Source organism: Pangasianodon hypophthalmus, chromosome 14 (assembly GCF_027358585.1).
Source record: "Pangasianodon hypophthalmus isolate fPanHyp1 chromosome 14, fPanHyp1.pri, whole genome shotgun sequence".
Lineage (NCBI taxonomy): Eukaryota > Metazoa > Chordata > Actinopteri > Siluriformes > Pangasiidae > Pangasianodon > Pangasianodon hypophthalmus.
In genome coordinates, this window is record NC_069723.1 from 16033601 (window position 1) to 16049097 (window position 15497).

General features: G+C 39.2%; 2 protein-coding genes across 2 annotated transcripts; both read left to right on the top strand.

The window, feature by feature from the left end:
• Positions 1-3297: 3297 nt before the first annotated feature.
• On the top strand, positions 3298-5815 carry si:ch211-261a10.5 (potassium channel subfamily K member 13; the record flags this gene model as incomplete). The annotated part of the gene is given in 3 exon segments (XM_026934638.3): positions 3298-3652; positions 4864-5757; positions 5760-5815. Coding segments are annotated over 3 exon segments (1305 nt in total), but the record flags the coding sequence as incomplete, so codon positions are not given.
• A 1462-nt stretch (positions 5816-7277) lies between these two features.
• calm3a (calmodulin 3a (phosphorylase kinase, delta)) lies at positions 7278-15497 on the top strand. The gene is made up of 6 exons (XM_026934862.3): positions 7278-7433; positions 11195-11225; positions 11835-11978; positions 12125-12231; positions 12512-12647; positions 14064-15497. Exons 1-6 carry the CDS (start codon positions 7431-7433, stop codon positions 14090-14092), a joined length of 450 nt encoding a protein of 149 aa, XP_026790663.1. The 5' UTR covers positions 7278-7430; the 3' UTR covers positions 14093-15497.

Genomic DNA, 15497 nt, shown 5'->3' on the forward strand with positions numbered 1-15497 from the left:
ATACTGTAAATATGAAAGTAAAATTAAAATAAATATATTTTAAATATAGTAAATATGAAAGTAAAATTGAGCTAGCATAACACAGTTGTCAACTGTAGATTAGCTGTCGGTTAAACTACATACCATTAGTTAAACAGATCCCAAGGAAGGTGAACCAGATATCGTTTTTTAGATACTCAGACATCTCACCCTGCAAAAACTCATTTCAGGGAGGTAGCACCAACTGCATATTAGGCAGGGGTTGTCGTGGCAAATACTTCTGCAAATCAGAATAAGAAAATGAGTTACAAAGACAAGGGGTTCTGGATGCCAAAAATCCATAGACTTTATTGAATCAGACAACAAAGCCGAGATGGTCTGCAGAGCATCTGATTTACATAATCGTGGCCCATGCTTTTATACAATTCTAAAACAATGATCTCATCGGATGGAGTTTTCTCTTTTTTCTTTTAATCACACACCTGCTTCTCGGCCTAATTATTTCACTGTCCCCTTTTCTTAGTTTTAACCGCAGCTAGAGTTCAGTCAGTTTATTTTTTCAAAAACAACATTAGCCTTCACCATAAAAAACTCCATCTACGAGATCACACCAGTCCGTTCTCACAGAAACATCCCTGCAGGACCACAGGCTTAGAGTCACCCTTCCAAATGTACTAGAAATGGTACAGTGTAGTATATAAATGAAGCTCTAAAAGTTAATACATGAGGTGATTTAAGGTCATTTTTCAATACTGTTGCATATATACTGATTGATTATACTAATTAACAAATGATATTGATATAGACAACAGGAAATTCCACCATAGGGTACACCTTGTGTAGTCTGGAGTAAAGTGAGTTTTATAGTTTTCTTTTTCTCAGACACTCTTCTCGGACAGCAGATGCCATTGCGGCTGCAGACGCAGAACTCTGGAAGTCTGAACTGACAGGCGATTGAGAAAGTGAGAGGTTGACTGTATGCCCGCCCCTTAGAGACAACTGATTGGTCTATTTAGCGCATATGAGACCAATCATCAGAGGATGCTCATTCTGTTGCAATTCAAAACTTACTATAGCTGCGTCTCATTGCGCAGCCTCCGAATGAATATGCGGGAGACTCCCGGAACTTCCGGGAGAGGTGGGATGTCTGGATACTTTTTAGAACTTTTAACATAGCCAGGTGATTATCACAATAAAATCACAATTTATCACAAGAAGCTCCTCAAGTAAAGTGGTTAATGCAGCCTTAAGTCTCTATAGGTTTACTGAATGAAAATTAATTACTCCTGGGTTTTAGGTCATTATCTATCTGTAGTGTGAAGCACCACTATCAGTTTTGCAGCATTTGACTGCAGAAAGTATAGCTCTATACACTTCAGAATTCATCCTGCTACTTCTATCAGCAGTCACATCTTCAATAAACACCAGTGACTCAGTTCCACTGGCAGCCATACATGCCCATGCCATAACACTGCCTCCACCATGTTTGACAGATGATGTGGTATGCTTTGGATGAACCCTTCCTTTCCTTCTCCATTCTCTTCTCTTCCAATCATTCTGGTACGAGTTAATCTTGGTTTCATCTGTCCAAAGAATCTTGTTCCAGAACTGGGCAGGCTTTTTCAGCTGTTTTCTAGTCTAATCTGGCCTTTCTGTTCTTGAGCGTTATCAGTGGTATGCATCTTGAGGTATTGACATTCATGAAGGTGGCTCTTGATTGTAGACTTTGACAATGATATGCCTACCTCTTCCAGAGTGTTCTTGACTTGGCTAGATATTGTGAAGTGTTTTTTCTTAAACAAGGAAAGGACTCTGTGATCATCCACTTTAATTGTTTTCCGTGGCCTTCCAGGCTTTTTTTTGTTGTTGTTGTTGTTGCTGAGCTTGCCAGTACATTCCTTCTTTTTAAGAATGTACCAAATTGTTGATTTGGCCACTCTTAAAGTTTCTGCTAACTCTCTGATAGGTCTGGTTTTTTTTTTTTTGCTTTGTTTTGTTGTTTTTTGTTTTCAGCCTAATGATGGCCTCCTTTACTTGCATCAACACCTTTTTGTACTACAGAATTCTCTTGAACGGCTACCAAATGCAAACTGCAAATACAAATTCACTTGGAATCAACTCCAGACCTTTTATCTCCTTAATTTGTCATGAAATAACAAGGAAACAGGCTAGACCTGGCCATGAAACTGCTTATCAGTCAATTGTCTAATTACATTTGAGACTGTGAAAAAGGAGGGATTATGTAAAAAAATGGCTGTAAGTCCCAAAAGGTTAATGCAATATTTCGGTTAAATCCTTTAAATTAAAGCTGAACGTTTGCAATCACATCTTGATTTGCTTCATGTAAAAATCCATTGTGGTGGTGTACAGAGGCAAAATTACAAAATTACAAATACTTATGGACCTGACTTTATCCATATATAGGTATGTTCAAACAAATGAATTATTATGAATCCAGGTAAAACGTAGCTATGTAATTGCAAATTGCATTTGCCTCATTATACCCTGCAAAACCTGTTGAAAATAAACCTGTCATATGTTGCTACTGCTGAAATCTATAAGGCAGACAAAAATGATGAAAACTCAGGTTTTCACCAAAATTTTGTTTTTTTTTTATGAATAATACACTTCGACACCTCTATTTCTACTACACATTGGGTAATGAGCCAGTTTAACACTGTGGAAAATGCAGTCAGTCTGTTAAAAGATGTCGAAAACCTTGCATGTAAATTTCCCACAATTTGATCAGGTTTTAGAGAGTTACCCACCATAGTAAAATGGACATAAGCCTAATCAATTCATGACAGTACTTGACACTGTACTGTACTTGACATTTGTTCATTGTAAGCATGTATTTGTGAAAAGTTTTGATATTTTTGTGATCTCTGAGATGGTCTCTAACCAAAGCAGTGTTAATGTGGAGCAGAGAAACACCTTTACAGAACTCATGTACTAGCCTTGATTGAACAAACCTCAACATAATAGTGTAACCTGCAATATAACTGTAAAATGCTCATAAACCAAGGATAGCTGAGGTTAATTATGGGCTTGTAAGACTAATAACGTCATATATGTACATAAGCACTATACAAACCTATCTTTACCTGTAAGGAGCAGCTGCCTTACAGAGCTGCACAGCTGCATTACTCAGCTACTAGCTTTGTGACATCCTATTATTCACACTATATTTCTGACACAGCTAATAACTAATACAGACCCATTATTTGAGGATAGAACTGAGGGCAGTGCAGGAAATATCATTTCCACAGCTTTTGATCTTTCATCAATTTGTAACTTATCTATAATTGTGCGATAATTATGCACACATTACAGTCCACCGGAGACACCAGCCCCTGTTGTTGTGGGTGGCCTTGGGTTAATATAGACATCGTCCGCATTGTGTTACTGGGATTAGTGCTAGTCCTGTACATGTTTTTTGGGGCTGCTGTCTTCTCTGCCTTGGAGAGACCATCAGAGCTTGAAGCACACAAGATATGGGATGAGAAACTGGCTGACTTTGTGCAGAAGCACAGCGTGAGCCCGGAGGACCTACATGTGCTGTTGAAGGACTATGAGGAAGCCAATAATGCTGGAGTTTGGGTGCAAGGTCAGAGAACATTTTGGGACTTCCCTGGAGCCTTGTGCTTTGTGGCAACTGTTATATCCACCATAGGTAAGTTTATCAAGTAATAGTGAAATGTACTGTATATATTCATTCATATTATTTATGGGAGCCTATGAAAACAAAGCAGTGTCCTATGAAAATGCAGATTATACTTTCTCTTTTTGAACTAGTCCTTAAACATATCTTTTATTATTCCTATGCATCAGTGAGAGTTACATTACTGTAATTAAATAAAATAGAAAAAATATTTTTTATATAAAAAATAAAACTGTTATATTAAAAAAGTTTGTAATTTTGGTTGATAGTGCCAGATGGGCTGGTTTGAGTATTTCAGAAACTGCTGATCTCCTGGGATTTTTCACACACAAAGCAATCTCTCTTTACACAGAATGGTACCTGGCACCAACAACCATGCCACTGTTAAAGTCACAGAGATCACACTTTTTCCTCATTCTAAAGTTTGATGTGAATATTAACTGAAGCTTTTGACCTGTATCTGCATGAGTTTATGCACTGTGCTACTGCCAAATGATTGGCTGATTGTATAACTGCATAAATGAGAAGGTGTACAGGTGTTCCTATTAAAGTGGACAGTGAGTGTGTATATTTAAACTAAACTGACCATTCTGAGGTATCACAATTTCTTTAACAGTGGTTAATCCATTTCATCACCCCGCTTTACTATACTAATGTTTGCTTAATTTATAATGGTTCCTTAGTCCAAGACTGCTGACATGATAAGCTATGAAAGCAGTGATCTTTGGTTACACCGCTTCGTATTGATTTCCTTCACCCACTTCCAGTTATATCTTTCATCTTGTTGCTAAGGCTGTGAACCAGGGCTATTAGATTCCTTGTTTAAAGACAGTTTATGTGCTGTAGATATATAATCTTTAGGATCTACTACTGATTTAGAAAGGTTACATGGTGTTCTCAGCTCTGTTTGCAGGGTACTTTCTGAAACAGCCTACCCTTTCTGCTAGGGAAGCCCTCAGATGTACGGTTACATAGAACCCTTAAAAGTTTACCCCGAGGTACAAACTGAACAACTGTAATTTTTGTGTGATTTTTGTGAGTGTGATGGGGCGGCACAGTGGTGCAGTGGGTAACGTTGCCATGTCGCAGATCCAGGGTCCTGGGTTCAGTCAGACTACTGATTATTGAAATTTTAATATTTGTGAATTTTCTTTCTTTGATAATTTACCTTTTTATTCACATGGAGTCAATATAAAGTTCTCTTTCCTCACTTACATTTATAGGATATGGACTGGCAGCACCAACCACTACTGATGGGAAGATCTTCCTCATTTTCTTTGGGCTGATAGGATGTGCAGCAGCCATCCTCTTGTTCAACCTCTTTCTGGAACGTGTCATCACTCTTGTAGCGTATGTGTTGAGTAGATGCCATGAGCAAAAATTGTGGAACAGCAGGCAAAGAGCTGCTACTTCTCATCTCACCACACAACCAGGTGACACAGCAAGTGGGCAGGAGGATTGGAAGCCTTCTGTTTACCATGTAGCACTAATTTTGGTGGCAGTTTGTTTTCTGGTGGCAGGTGTTGCATCAGGACTCTACTCTGCTGTGGAAGGGTGGAGCTACCTGGAGTCGATGTACTTCTGCTTCGTGACCTTCAGCACTATGGGCTTCGGGGACATGGTGAGTGGACAGCGAGAGCCCTCTGAAGCAAGCTGGTTTTACCAAATCGCCAACATCTTAGCAATCTTTCTTGGTGTCTGCTGTACCTATTCTCTCTTCAACCTCATTGCTATCATGATCAAAGCAATGTTGAACTGGATCTTAGGCAAGGTGCTGTGTTTGAATTGCTGTTCAGGGACTGGTTCGAAGAAGCAACAGCCTGTTCAGCTCTGCAGCTCTTGCTTCATGTGTCCTGAAGTTGAAGAATCTAATCCTCGACAGCTTCCAATCACCCCCAGCTATTTGAGCCAACACTGGAGCTGCCATGTGGTAAAGCTCGGCACAGGGAATTGCAGATGTGCTGGTTCTGCATTACAGACTGTGTGCCAGAGTGAGATGCACATCACAGAAAAAAATGTTATCTGTGAACACAAGGTGTCAAAGGATAATGTGACAGAAAATTCGCTTCATGTGACCAGTGGCTGTCCACTCTGTCAATACAATAGTCTACCTGAGGTGATGGTGGCGTAGCCGTGTTAAATAACTATCTGCAAGAGACAGGCTTTACTAGCTAATCAGCTACTACTCCATTTAGAGGACATTCAACTATGAGAACAGTTTCATGAAGCATATGGCAAAATCATCAGGGCTCATAGTTTTGACTGTAGAGGACTATTATAGTTCTTGTGTTATCAACTTTTCCAGTCTCTTGTAGACTGTATATCATGGACAGATAAATTGACTCTGCTGTCTGTTCTGCATGATCTTCTTTCTAGCTAGTAGAGGGACGTGATTCTCAGTGACTTGGCCTTAACTTCAACAGTTCAAACAATTTCAGTCCTTTTGCTTTTCTTCAGTCGTAATTATAAAATACATGCTGAATCTGAAGGAGTGTACAGACAAAAATGAAAGACATAATAAATAAATATACATACACAACACAACACAATTAGGTAACATGAAAACCCTGATGTTCAGTATAAAATATATTTTTTAAAATATTTTCACAGCATAAAGACCATCTTTTTGAGAAGACAGAGTATTTTGGGTCTTATGATGTTTTACAATGTTTCTGTGTATTTAAATAAAATACTAAAATGCTTTGATTCAGCTGATATTGATATCTGTTTATTATGTTTTAAATACACTTGTTAGTGGTAACTGGTAAATTTCTTAGTAAATACAGATTGATGTCAGTGCAGTTCTTTGCTATAATAGATGACAGTACTAAAGTTATAGCATCATTTGGTATGACATCAGAAATCCTACAATATTTATTTGTGGTAAACAATGATATGTAATCATTAAAAAATAGATTTTTTTATTGCTAAGACATTTAAATTGCTTTAAATTTAAACCTTAAGTGGTCTCTCTCTCTCTCCCTCTCTCCCTCTCTCTAAAATTGGATTATTCGGTTTAAAATAAAATGCATAGGGCTGATATTTCAATTTAAACAGATAATCACATCCAAAGTTTAAACGTCTGCTCTATTATGCAAAAAGGCTCACAGTTCCATACTCCCCAGTTCGATCCTGAGCTTGGGTTACTGTCTATGTGGAGTTTCCTTGCATGTTCTCCCAGCGTCCGTGTGGGTTTCCTCTGGGTTCTCAGGTTTCCTCCTGCCTACCAAAAAACATGGGATAGGTGGATTGGCTATGCTAAATTCCCCATAGGGGTGTGTGTGTGTGTGTGTGTGTGTGTTTGCGCAGTGCTCTGCGATGGAAAGCCGTCCCATCCGGGTGAACTAGGCTCCAGTTCCACCACAACCCTGACCAGGATAAAGTGATGAATGAATGAATGAATGCTGCTTAGTCCTCTCTTATTTCTGATATTATACAAATATGTTACACACACAAAAGCTGCAACAATACTACTACTACTACGAATTATTATTATTATTATTATTATTATTATTATCACCTTCAAAGTTGTCTTGTGCTAATGAATGACGTCATTCGGCGGAGGGATACGGTGTGAAAGAGGGCGGATCACTCCTCCTCCTCCTCCTCCCGGTTTGCGGTTTGACGGCGGAGTAAGTGGGCTTCACCTCAGTTTCCGGTCCAAGATTTCAAGACGTTAAGGTTACCGAGAGCTTTGATTATACCTGACCGGATAGCGGTTCATATTTCAGTCTGAGAAACCCGGGGCTCAATTTCCTGCGGATTTGCTGCAAATCATTGGTGAAACAGAATGGTAAGTAAGAGCGATATGCGGCTCCCCTGCAAGCTGTCTGTCTAATGAAGGTCTAGCAATAATTCAGGCTCGACAGAAAGCTACCAAAGCGAGCAGCAGCACAGTGACAGCACAGTGACAGCACTGCAGCTGTAAAAATGCACTAAATGTAATGAGTGTTATTATCATACTGCGTTTATGAGATGAGCTGGTTAGCTACGCACACAGAATATGAATATGAATATGGCTGCTGTGGACTTCCAGTACAGCCGACATCTTATTGAGCAAGATATTAGTTAAATAACTAGCTAAACCAGCCGTCTGGGTAACTAGATAAAGTGTGCAGCTTTGTAAAGACACATTACTGCTCATACCTGCGTGTCTTATGATTATTCCGTTAGTACCGCTGGCTAATATTTACGTTAACGTTAGCTAGCTAATTTTACGTGCTGTAAGCTCATTGCCTTTAGGAGAAAATGAGTGGGCGGGTTAATAACAGGTGGTACAAAAATAACTTACTCAGGTTAACAGTCCAATTGAGGGAGCAAACCTGACCATAACATACACACCGAATTGCGTACGAGGTTCATTTATTAGCATGCTAGCTTTCTAGAAAATTCCGCCGGTCTGGTTTTGGCTTGGCTAGCGCGCTGGCTAATTTCACTGCGCGCAGTTATGATTAATGAAACATTCACAGTCTTGTCGTTATATAGAGGATATTATTACTCCCAGGTCATGTTAGTAAAAGCTAGATTTTTGTTTAAAGTGCGGCATTTTGTACAGCACTCTTAATAGCTGTTGAAACTGCACACAAGTGTAAATTGAGCTAGCTGGCAGCTCTTCTGCTCCCCCCTCCTCCTCCTCCTCCTCTTCCTCCTCCTTCTTCCCTCTGCATTGAACCAAATCATCTGCAGCACCCTGACACTGGATCTGCAGTAGCGGAATAAACTCAGCAGCTGCCTTTTAGGGCTTAAGTCATAGGCACTGCACGAGTTAACTCATTAAAAATGGATGAGTTGACTTTAGCCATAATCTTCCCCTAAACTAGATGTTCACTATCTAATCTACTCTCAGGTCAATCCCATGAAACCCAGTCATACATGCTTACATTGTATTTAGCATCTCTCTAGCTATGAAGTGCTCCTCAAATCAAAACTGGTGTTGCAGAGATGTTTGTATCTGTCATTTAGTGTTATGGACACCAGTATAATAGTATATCTAGAAAATAAAATACACAAATAGTTTGGAAAGATTCTCATTTTAATTTTTTGTCCCAGGTAAGTGGTTTTTTTTTTTTTTTTTTGGCTGAGTCATCCTGTACTAGTCTTGTGTCTGCCCAGTTAAACGCTCTCTAGAATGTACATGTCCCATGTGTTTCTCTACAGGAGCAGCTTGTTAGCAGCAAATATGGTTCATTGGTGTGTTTTTGGCTTTTTTGGCACGCTATTCCCTTTTCAAGCCATGCATTGCTTGGGGAAAAAATGGTTGGAGTTTATTCATGTGGAATTTGTGAAAGTTGGTGGTTATGTGACAGGCCCCTTTTGGGGATGTTCAGTGTCAGACTGATCAAGAATGCAATTCTGTCTTTATACGCCATCACGTCATCTCAATCAGTAAGAGTGCGTGATATCATTTCTTCTAAAGTTCAGACATTTCAGATTCCTCCCGGCGAAGACGCCGGGCTGTCTGTTACTGATGGTCGACCTCGGCTCAAACGTGTACGGTATAACTCCAAAAACACATGGTATCTCTTTGTCTAGGATATCATCCCTGTTGGATAGTCGTGGTTGAAGGTGATGGTGAGAAATCATCCCCAGTTTAAAAAAAAAAAAAAAAAAAAAAAAAAAAAAGGTTCATGCTAAACTCTTAGCTGTTCTCTGTATTTAGCTAGTTCACCAAGTTACAGGCAAGTATGTTTACTTTTAGTGGGGGTGTGGCATATCTCAAATGCTGTTGGCTGTTGTGGAAATCAGTCAAGCACTTAAACATGCTGTCGTTCTGACTTCCTGTTTCAAAAGGACATGGCCAAACGTATGTGGACACCTGACCATCACATCCATATATGGGCCTTCCACAAACTGTTGCCACAAAGGTGGAAGAACAGAATTGTCTAGGATGTCTTTGTATGCTATAGCATTAAGATTTCCCTTCACTGGAACTAAGAGGCCCAAACTGGTTCCAGCATGACAGTGCCCCTATGCACAAAGTGAGCTCCATGAAGACATGGTTTGCCAAAGCTGTAGTGGGAGAACTTGAGTGTCCTGCACAGAGCCCTGACCTCAACTCCACTGAATACCTTTGGGATGAACTGAAGCGCTGTCTGCACACCAGGCCTCCTCGTCCCACATCAGTGCCTGACCTCACTAATGCACTTGTGGCTGGATGAACACAAATCTGCACACAGACGCACTCCAAAATCTAGTGGAAAGCCTTCCCAGTAGAGTGGAGGTTATTTTAACAGCAAAGAGGGGACCAAATCCCTGTGAATGCCCATGGTTTTGGAATGGGCACATATGGATGTGATGGTCAGGTGTCCACATACTTTTAGCCATATTAGTGTACGTCGCATACAGGATCAGATCGCAGCTTTCAACTTTTGTCGTATGATGAAACATAATCTCATCAAATTTGATAAGAATTTGTCTATGTGGTCTCGTGTATTCAGAGAAGGTGCTACAGGCTAGACATTCACAATAAACAGTTTATAGCTATAAATACAGGAAAACTATCTGAATATTGTTGGTACAAATGTTGGATCTGTTCATTGCATGCAGATTATATGCCGTGTGTGCAAGAGCACCATCATCTGATACGACACTGTTTTTGGCATGTGAGCCAGGTGTGCTGAGTTTTAGTTAGTGGCTTATTCAGCTGCCACTAATTTGAAACTGGCTAGTCATGTTCAGCTGGATGCAAAACGAACTGGTCCAAAGCTAATTGTGAGCTTGTTGATCATTCCATGCTGCAGGGTACATTTGAGTTCACAGCCTACGTCTGCAATACACAGACATTATGTTGGAATGCGAGTCTGAGACGTGCAGGACTTTAATCATTAAAAATGCTTAAATGTTTAAAGTCTTTGATCAACATCTGGCTTGTGTAAGGCAAAGGATAAACAGTTGCAAAGATGTTATTTCCTATTTACCTACTAACCTTTGCTGTAGCCTACACACCCACTGTAAACATCCATATTCTTTTTGTAAGCTACATTGCTTAGATCTTCATAGCTTAGATACTGCAGGTGCTTGCTCAGTTGTATATAGATTGTAAATTTGGATTTGACGTGTGATCAGTCATATCTAGTTGGTTTAGAATGATTTTGTTTCTTGAGAAGACATTGCCTGAGTGTAGGTACAATGTCAATTATTTCTACCATAGTTACCCTTTATTTGCCACTCTGTAAAACACACCAACAGAAACACAAGTCAATTCTTTTGGAATACCACAAAGAGACAGTAGTGTCTAGATGATGAAAAAATGTACGACGTTGCTTTGGGCTGAAACATAGAAGTGTGTAACTAAGTAAAGCGCAGAGTGAAGCCACCCAGTTTTAGCAGCTGATTAATGAACTGTCATAGAGAAGTGCTATAATTTTGTGTGTGCTACATTGGTGACCCTCTTAGTGGCACTCTCTAATTATACCCAGAGTGGCTATTTCAGGCTAGAGAGAATTTATACATGTCCTTCATTACACCCTAAGTTGTGTGTGTGTGTGTGTGTGGGAGTTCGGCACAACTGGAGTCTGATAATGACACTGCATTATCATTTTGTCATTGCTACAGGCAGATCAGCTGACTGAGGAACAGATTGCAGGTGAGTAGACTCTCTCAGTTTTGATGCCATCACATGAGTAACCTTGTTGCTTTGCTTAAAATTCCTCTGTTCTCCCTGAACACATACTGGAACGTGAAGTACAGTGCCTTCCATTGAAATTATTGACTTCTTTCATAAAACAAATTGCATAAAATAAACATTAAAAACACAATAATTCAAATTTTCCATGGTGATTGCATGAAAAATTTTAATTATTGTGTTTTTAATGTTTATATATTTTAATGTAAATATATTTTTTCTCAAAGAATATGTGACAAAATTGACACTCTATAAGGAATATTTTAATAAATGTGTTACAAAAAAAAAAAACTTTTTTGTATTTTTCATTTGCTCTCAGTCCCTAGAAACTCTATTGCATATACTGTGGCTATTTTGTTTCCCTGGTGTATAAATATGAGGCTGTACACATGTGAAATCCCTTTTGCCATATCCAAAATGGTCCCCTATTCACTATTACCAAGATTGGAATATTGGGAATACTACACAGAACACTATTATAGGGAAGAGAAGTGAATGATTTCGCACACATTACACAGGTTTTAGGGTTTCAAACATGATTGTCACAATTCTATTTATCTAATCCACCAGAGTTCAAAGAGGCGTTTTCCCTCTTCGACAAAGATGGCGATGGCACTATCACCACCAAAGAATTGGGAACTGTGATGCGCTCACTTGGCCAGAACCCCACAGAGGCTGAGCTGCAGGACATGATCAATGAGGTCGATGCTGATGGTGAGACTGCAGTACAACAGTGTGATGCTAACATGCTAACTTCATCAAGCTAGCAAGCTCTAGTGTCTGTCAGCTTTATACAGAAAGTTCTAATTACTTATCTAGATTAGCTTTAGTAATGACAACAAAGTATGGCATTTCCTTAGGCAATGGAACAATAGACTTTCCGGAGTTTCTGACCATGATGGCCAGGAAGATGAAGGATACAGACAGTGAAGAGGAGATCCGAGAAGCCTTCAGAGTCTTTGACAAGGTGAGTACACCCCATGAGCTAAAAGCCTGCAAGTAATGCCTGATTTACCTCACTAACCTGTAAATGCCTTATTGTACTTTAATGTACATGATATCAAGTGTATCTCTCAGCATCAAATGAGTTCCTGATGATATTTGAGAGGAATATGACCAAACAAATTGAAACATGTCTTTTCACCTTGTTGTTATTTTTTTTAACAAAACAAATGAGTGCGTTTCTTTGATCTTGGTTATAATTACAATCGATTCTGATTTCTCTTCTCCCACCCCATGCCTCGTAGGACGGAAATGGCTACATCAGTGCAGCTGAACTGCGTCACGTCATGACTAACCTTGGCGAGAAGCTGACAGACGAAGAAGTGGATGAGATGATTCGAGAGGCCGACATTGATGGTGATGGGCAGGTGAATTATGAAGGTAAGCTGGCTGTCTCTGACACACAGAGATTCAGTATCTCATGCAGGACTGCAGTAAGCTATTTTGCTTAGAGTGAGCATTGTAATTTTTTTTCTGACAGTTGTCATACTAATGATTGCAGCTAACAGTTTTATTGCCTTTTTCTTTCCAGACGTAGGCCATTATTTCTGTATAAGCCTAATAATTTAACAGCAACATTTTTTTTGGCTATGAATTGCATCACACTGTCTGTTTCACAAAATAATAAGTATGAAATCAGCACCTGTAATTTCACACAAGCTACACTTGTGGTTTAGCAGCAGACTCGCTTCTCATCATGGGGGATAGCTTCTTGTGTACATGAGTCAGACGTGGTTTCATATGACACAGTATTTGCAAAAAATACCGCTATCATACAGCCATTTTCTATTTCTTCGTCTCTCATGGTGAACCCAGAAAAGAGCTCCCTAACACTGAATCTAGATTTGAGATTTGAGCATTTGGCAGACCTTATTATGCTTGGTGATCAGATTCATCCAAGCCACGATGAGGATGCTAGAATTGATGTTGGCAGCCACAGCGACGATTCGTTGAGGCTTACTGGAACCGCAAGCTTTTCAGCAGTGGGGAATCAGCCTACAGCTGGACTGCAAACACCACCAACAAAAAAATGTCTCAGCCAGAGATACCCGGTCTCTAGTTGCTGGACACAAGTCTTTTCTAACAAAAATGTGGTGCCCTATCAGAGAGAGAAACCGTTATAATGGATGCATCCCTTACTAGCTGGGAAGCACTGTGGTTTCACAGGGGCACAGAGGCTGTTGAGAGGAGTGACATCTGGCCCTGGTAGTGATAGGCCAGGTTTGGGAAAGGTTTAGGGAGGTGCAGGTAAACCACATCACATTGCCGATTGTGGTTCTCCATGATCCCCTCTCCCACCACTGCTTGCTATCTTCTGTACGCTTTACCTCCTGTACAGCTGATTCTTCCCACATTTCACAGAATTTAGCAACTAAGCCACAGTGTCTTTGTCATGGTCAAAAGATGGCTGCCAAGACCTACTAGTGCTTTCCACTACTAAACTGAGGGCTATGACCTAGCAGTTCAAGAAACACTCATGAACCACAAGAGCCCTTAGTAAACGAATCTTGCATGACCTTAGGTACCAGCTGCTCCATGACTTAATTTGATTCCCAATATTGTATTTGTTTAACACAGATAGAATTCATTTTCATTAAAGCCATGTGAAATATATGTATAGCTTAAATATTAATCTGCATTATACTGGAAAAAAATCTGATTATCTACGTACTTGTCCTGCTAAAAAAATTTTTTATCAAAGATGTATGAACCCTCAGATCATATAACATTAGTGGAGAGAAATTTTTATGTGAAAATTCTTAACTGATCACTGTTGTATTTTTCTGTTTCTTACAGAGTTTGTCCAAATGATGACTGCAAAGTGAAAGATGTTTTCCATTCTGTCTTTCTTTTACATTGCTTGTCCTACTAAGATCACTCTGTCTTTAGAAAATAAACGATCAGAAGTTTACTTCAGTGAAAATTAAGAATTTCAAATTTCGCAAGACACCAACCGAAATAGTAATGTTGAGAAAAATTGCAGCGTAGTCCCAGCAGATGTGAATGGACCAAGCATAACTGCATGAGCAATTTTGGAGCAGACGTCTTTATATCTGCCACAATTTGAAGACAGTGGCGCTCTAAGTCAAAAATGAAATGACATACATGTGTAGGATGTGGTGAACATTTCTCTTCAAAAATGAATAAAATAACTGAATTAAATGTAGTAATTGTTATAAAGGGTCAAAATGCTGCATTCAATTAGAGAACAATTGCATGTGCCCTTTGTGGTGAAGTCATGCTTCAACTCTAACGCTGCTGCTCTGTTCCAGTCTAAAAATTGAAAGGTAGCACAACTGGATGTTTATACACAAGATACTGTATTATACATCATAATGTGTACTTAAACATCTTCAAATTATGTATCACTGAAGTTTGATGGCTACTGAGCTGAATTTTCATGTTGGCCAGCAGCTAGATTTGACAGGTTTGTGTTTATTGTAATGGGCTGTTGTGTGCTGGCTAAAAACTTTACACAGGCACTGATGGATAAAGTACATGGACAGAAGAACTGAATATGGGTTGACTAATGTAAATGGTGTGACTGAAAATGTGGAGATTAGTCATCGATGCTATTTATCAGTGTTAAGCTTTTTAAATGTATTGTTTTCCACCGTGCTTGTCTGGTGAACTTTGCATCGCCTGTTGTTGTAATAGCATGATCTGTGTGTTTGTTTTAATCATGGTTTTGAGATGTGCCATATACTCTTAAGCCACAGTCTTTTCTCAAAACAACCTTTACTCACTTAGGACATATATAAAACTGATGGATATGTACACACCCTCTTATATTTGCATTTTGGTGTTAAAAAAAAAAACAAAACAGTATGTTCATTTACAGATGGAGATGTTGCCACTCCTTTAACTAGTTGTTTGTCTCTTGCTTTTGTGGGTTTGTCAGAGCTTCTTGTTCAGTCTCTAAATCTCATCTGCGCTTTGCTTGCAGTATGACTAAAAAAAAAAAAACAACCAGGGTCCATTAGAGCAGGACAAAGGTGATTTAGTTTCACTTATACTAAGTAGTGTTGGCTTTTGGGGGTCATTATTATTCCAGTGATCTTACTGTGGGCGATGCAGAATTATACTGTTCTACTCAGAGCGATCCTTTTAATGGTTTTTGGTCAGATGTACAAATGATAGAGGATCAAGGATTCAACATGTGAAAAGTGTATGAATAATATGCACAATATATATATAAATGTTTTCCAATAAAAATAAATGTATACTTTA

What these genes read in the sequence shown, in the direction of transcription:
- calm3a (XM_026934862.3), top strand. An exon ending in GACTGAGGAACAGATTGCAG is followed by an intron (nt 11,226 to 11,834) that starts GTGAGTAGACTC and finishes CTAATCCACCAG; the next exon opens with AGTTCAAAGAGGCGTTTTCC. An exon ending in CAATGAGGTCGATGCTGATG is followed by an intron (nt 11,979 to 12,124) that starts GTGAGACTGCAG and finishes GCATTTCCTTAG; the next exon opens with GCAATGGAACAATAGACTTT.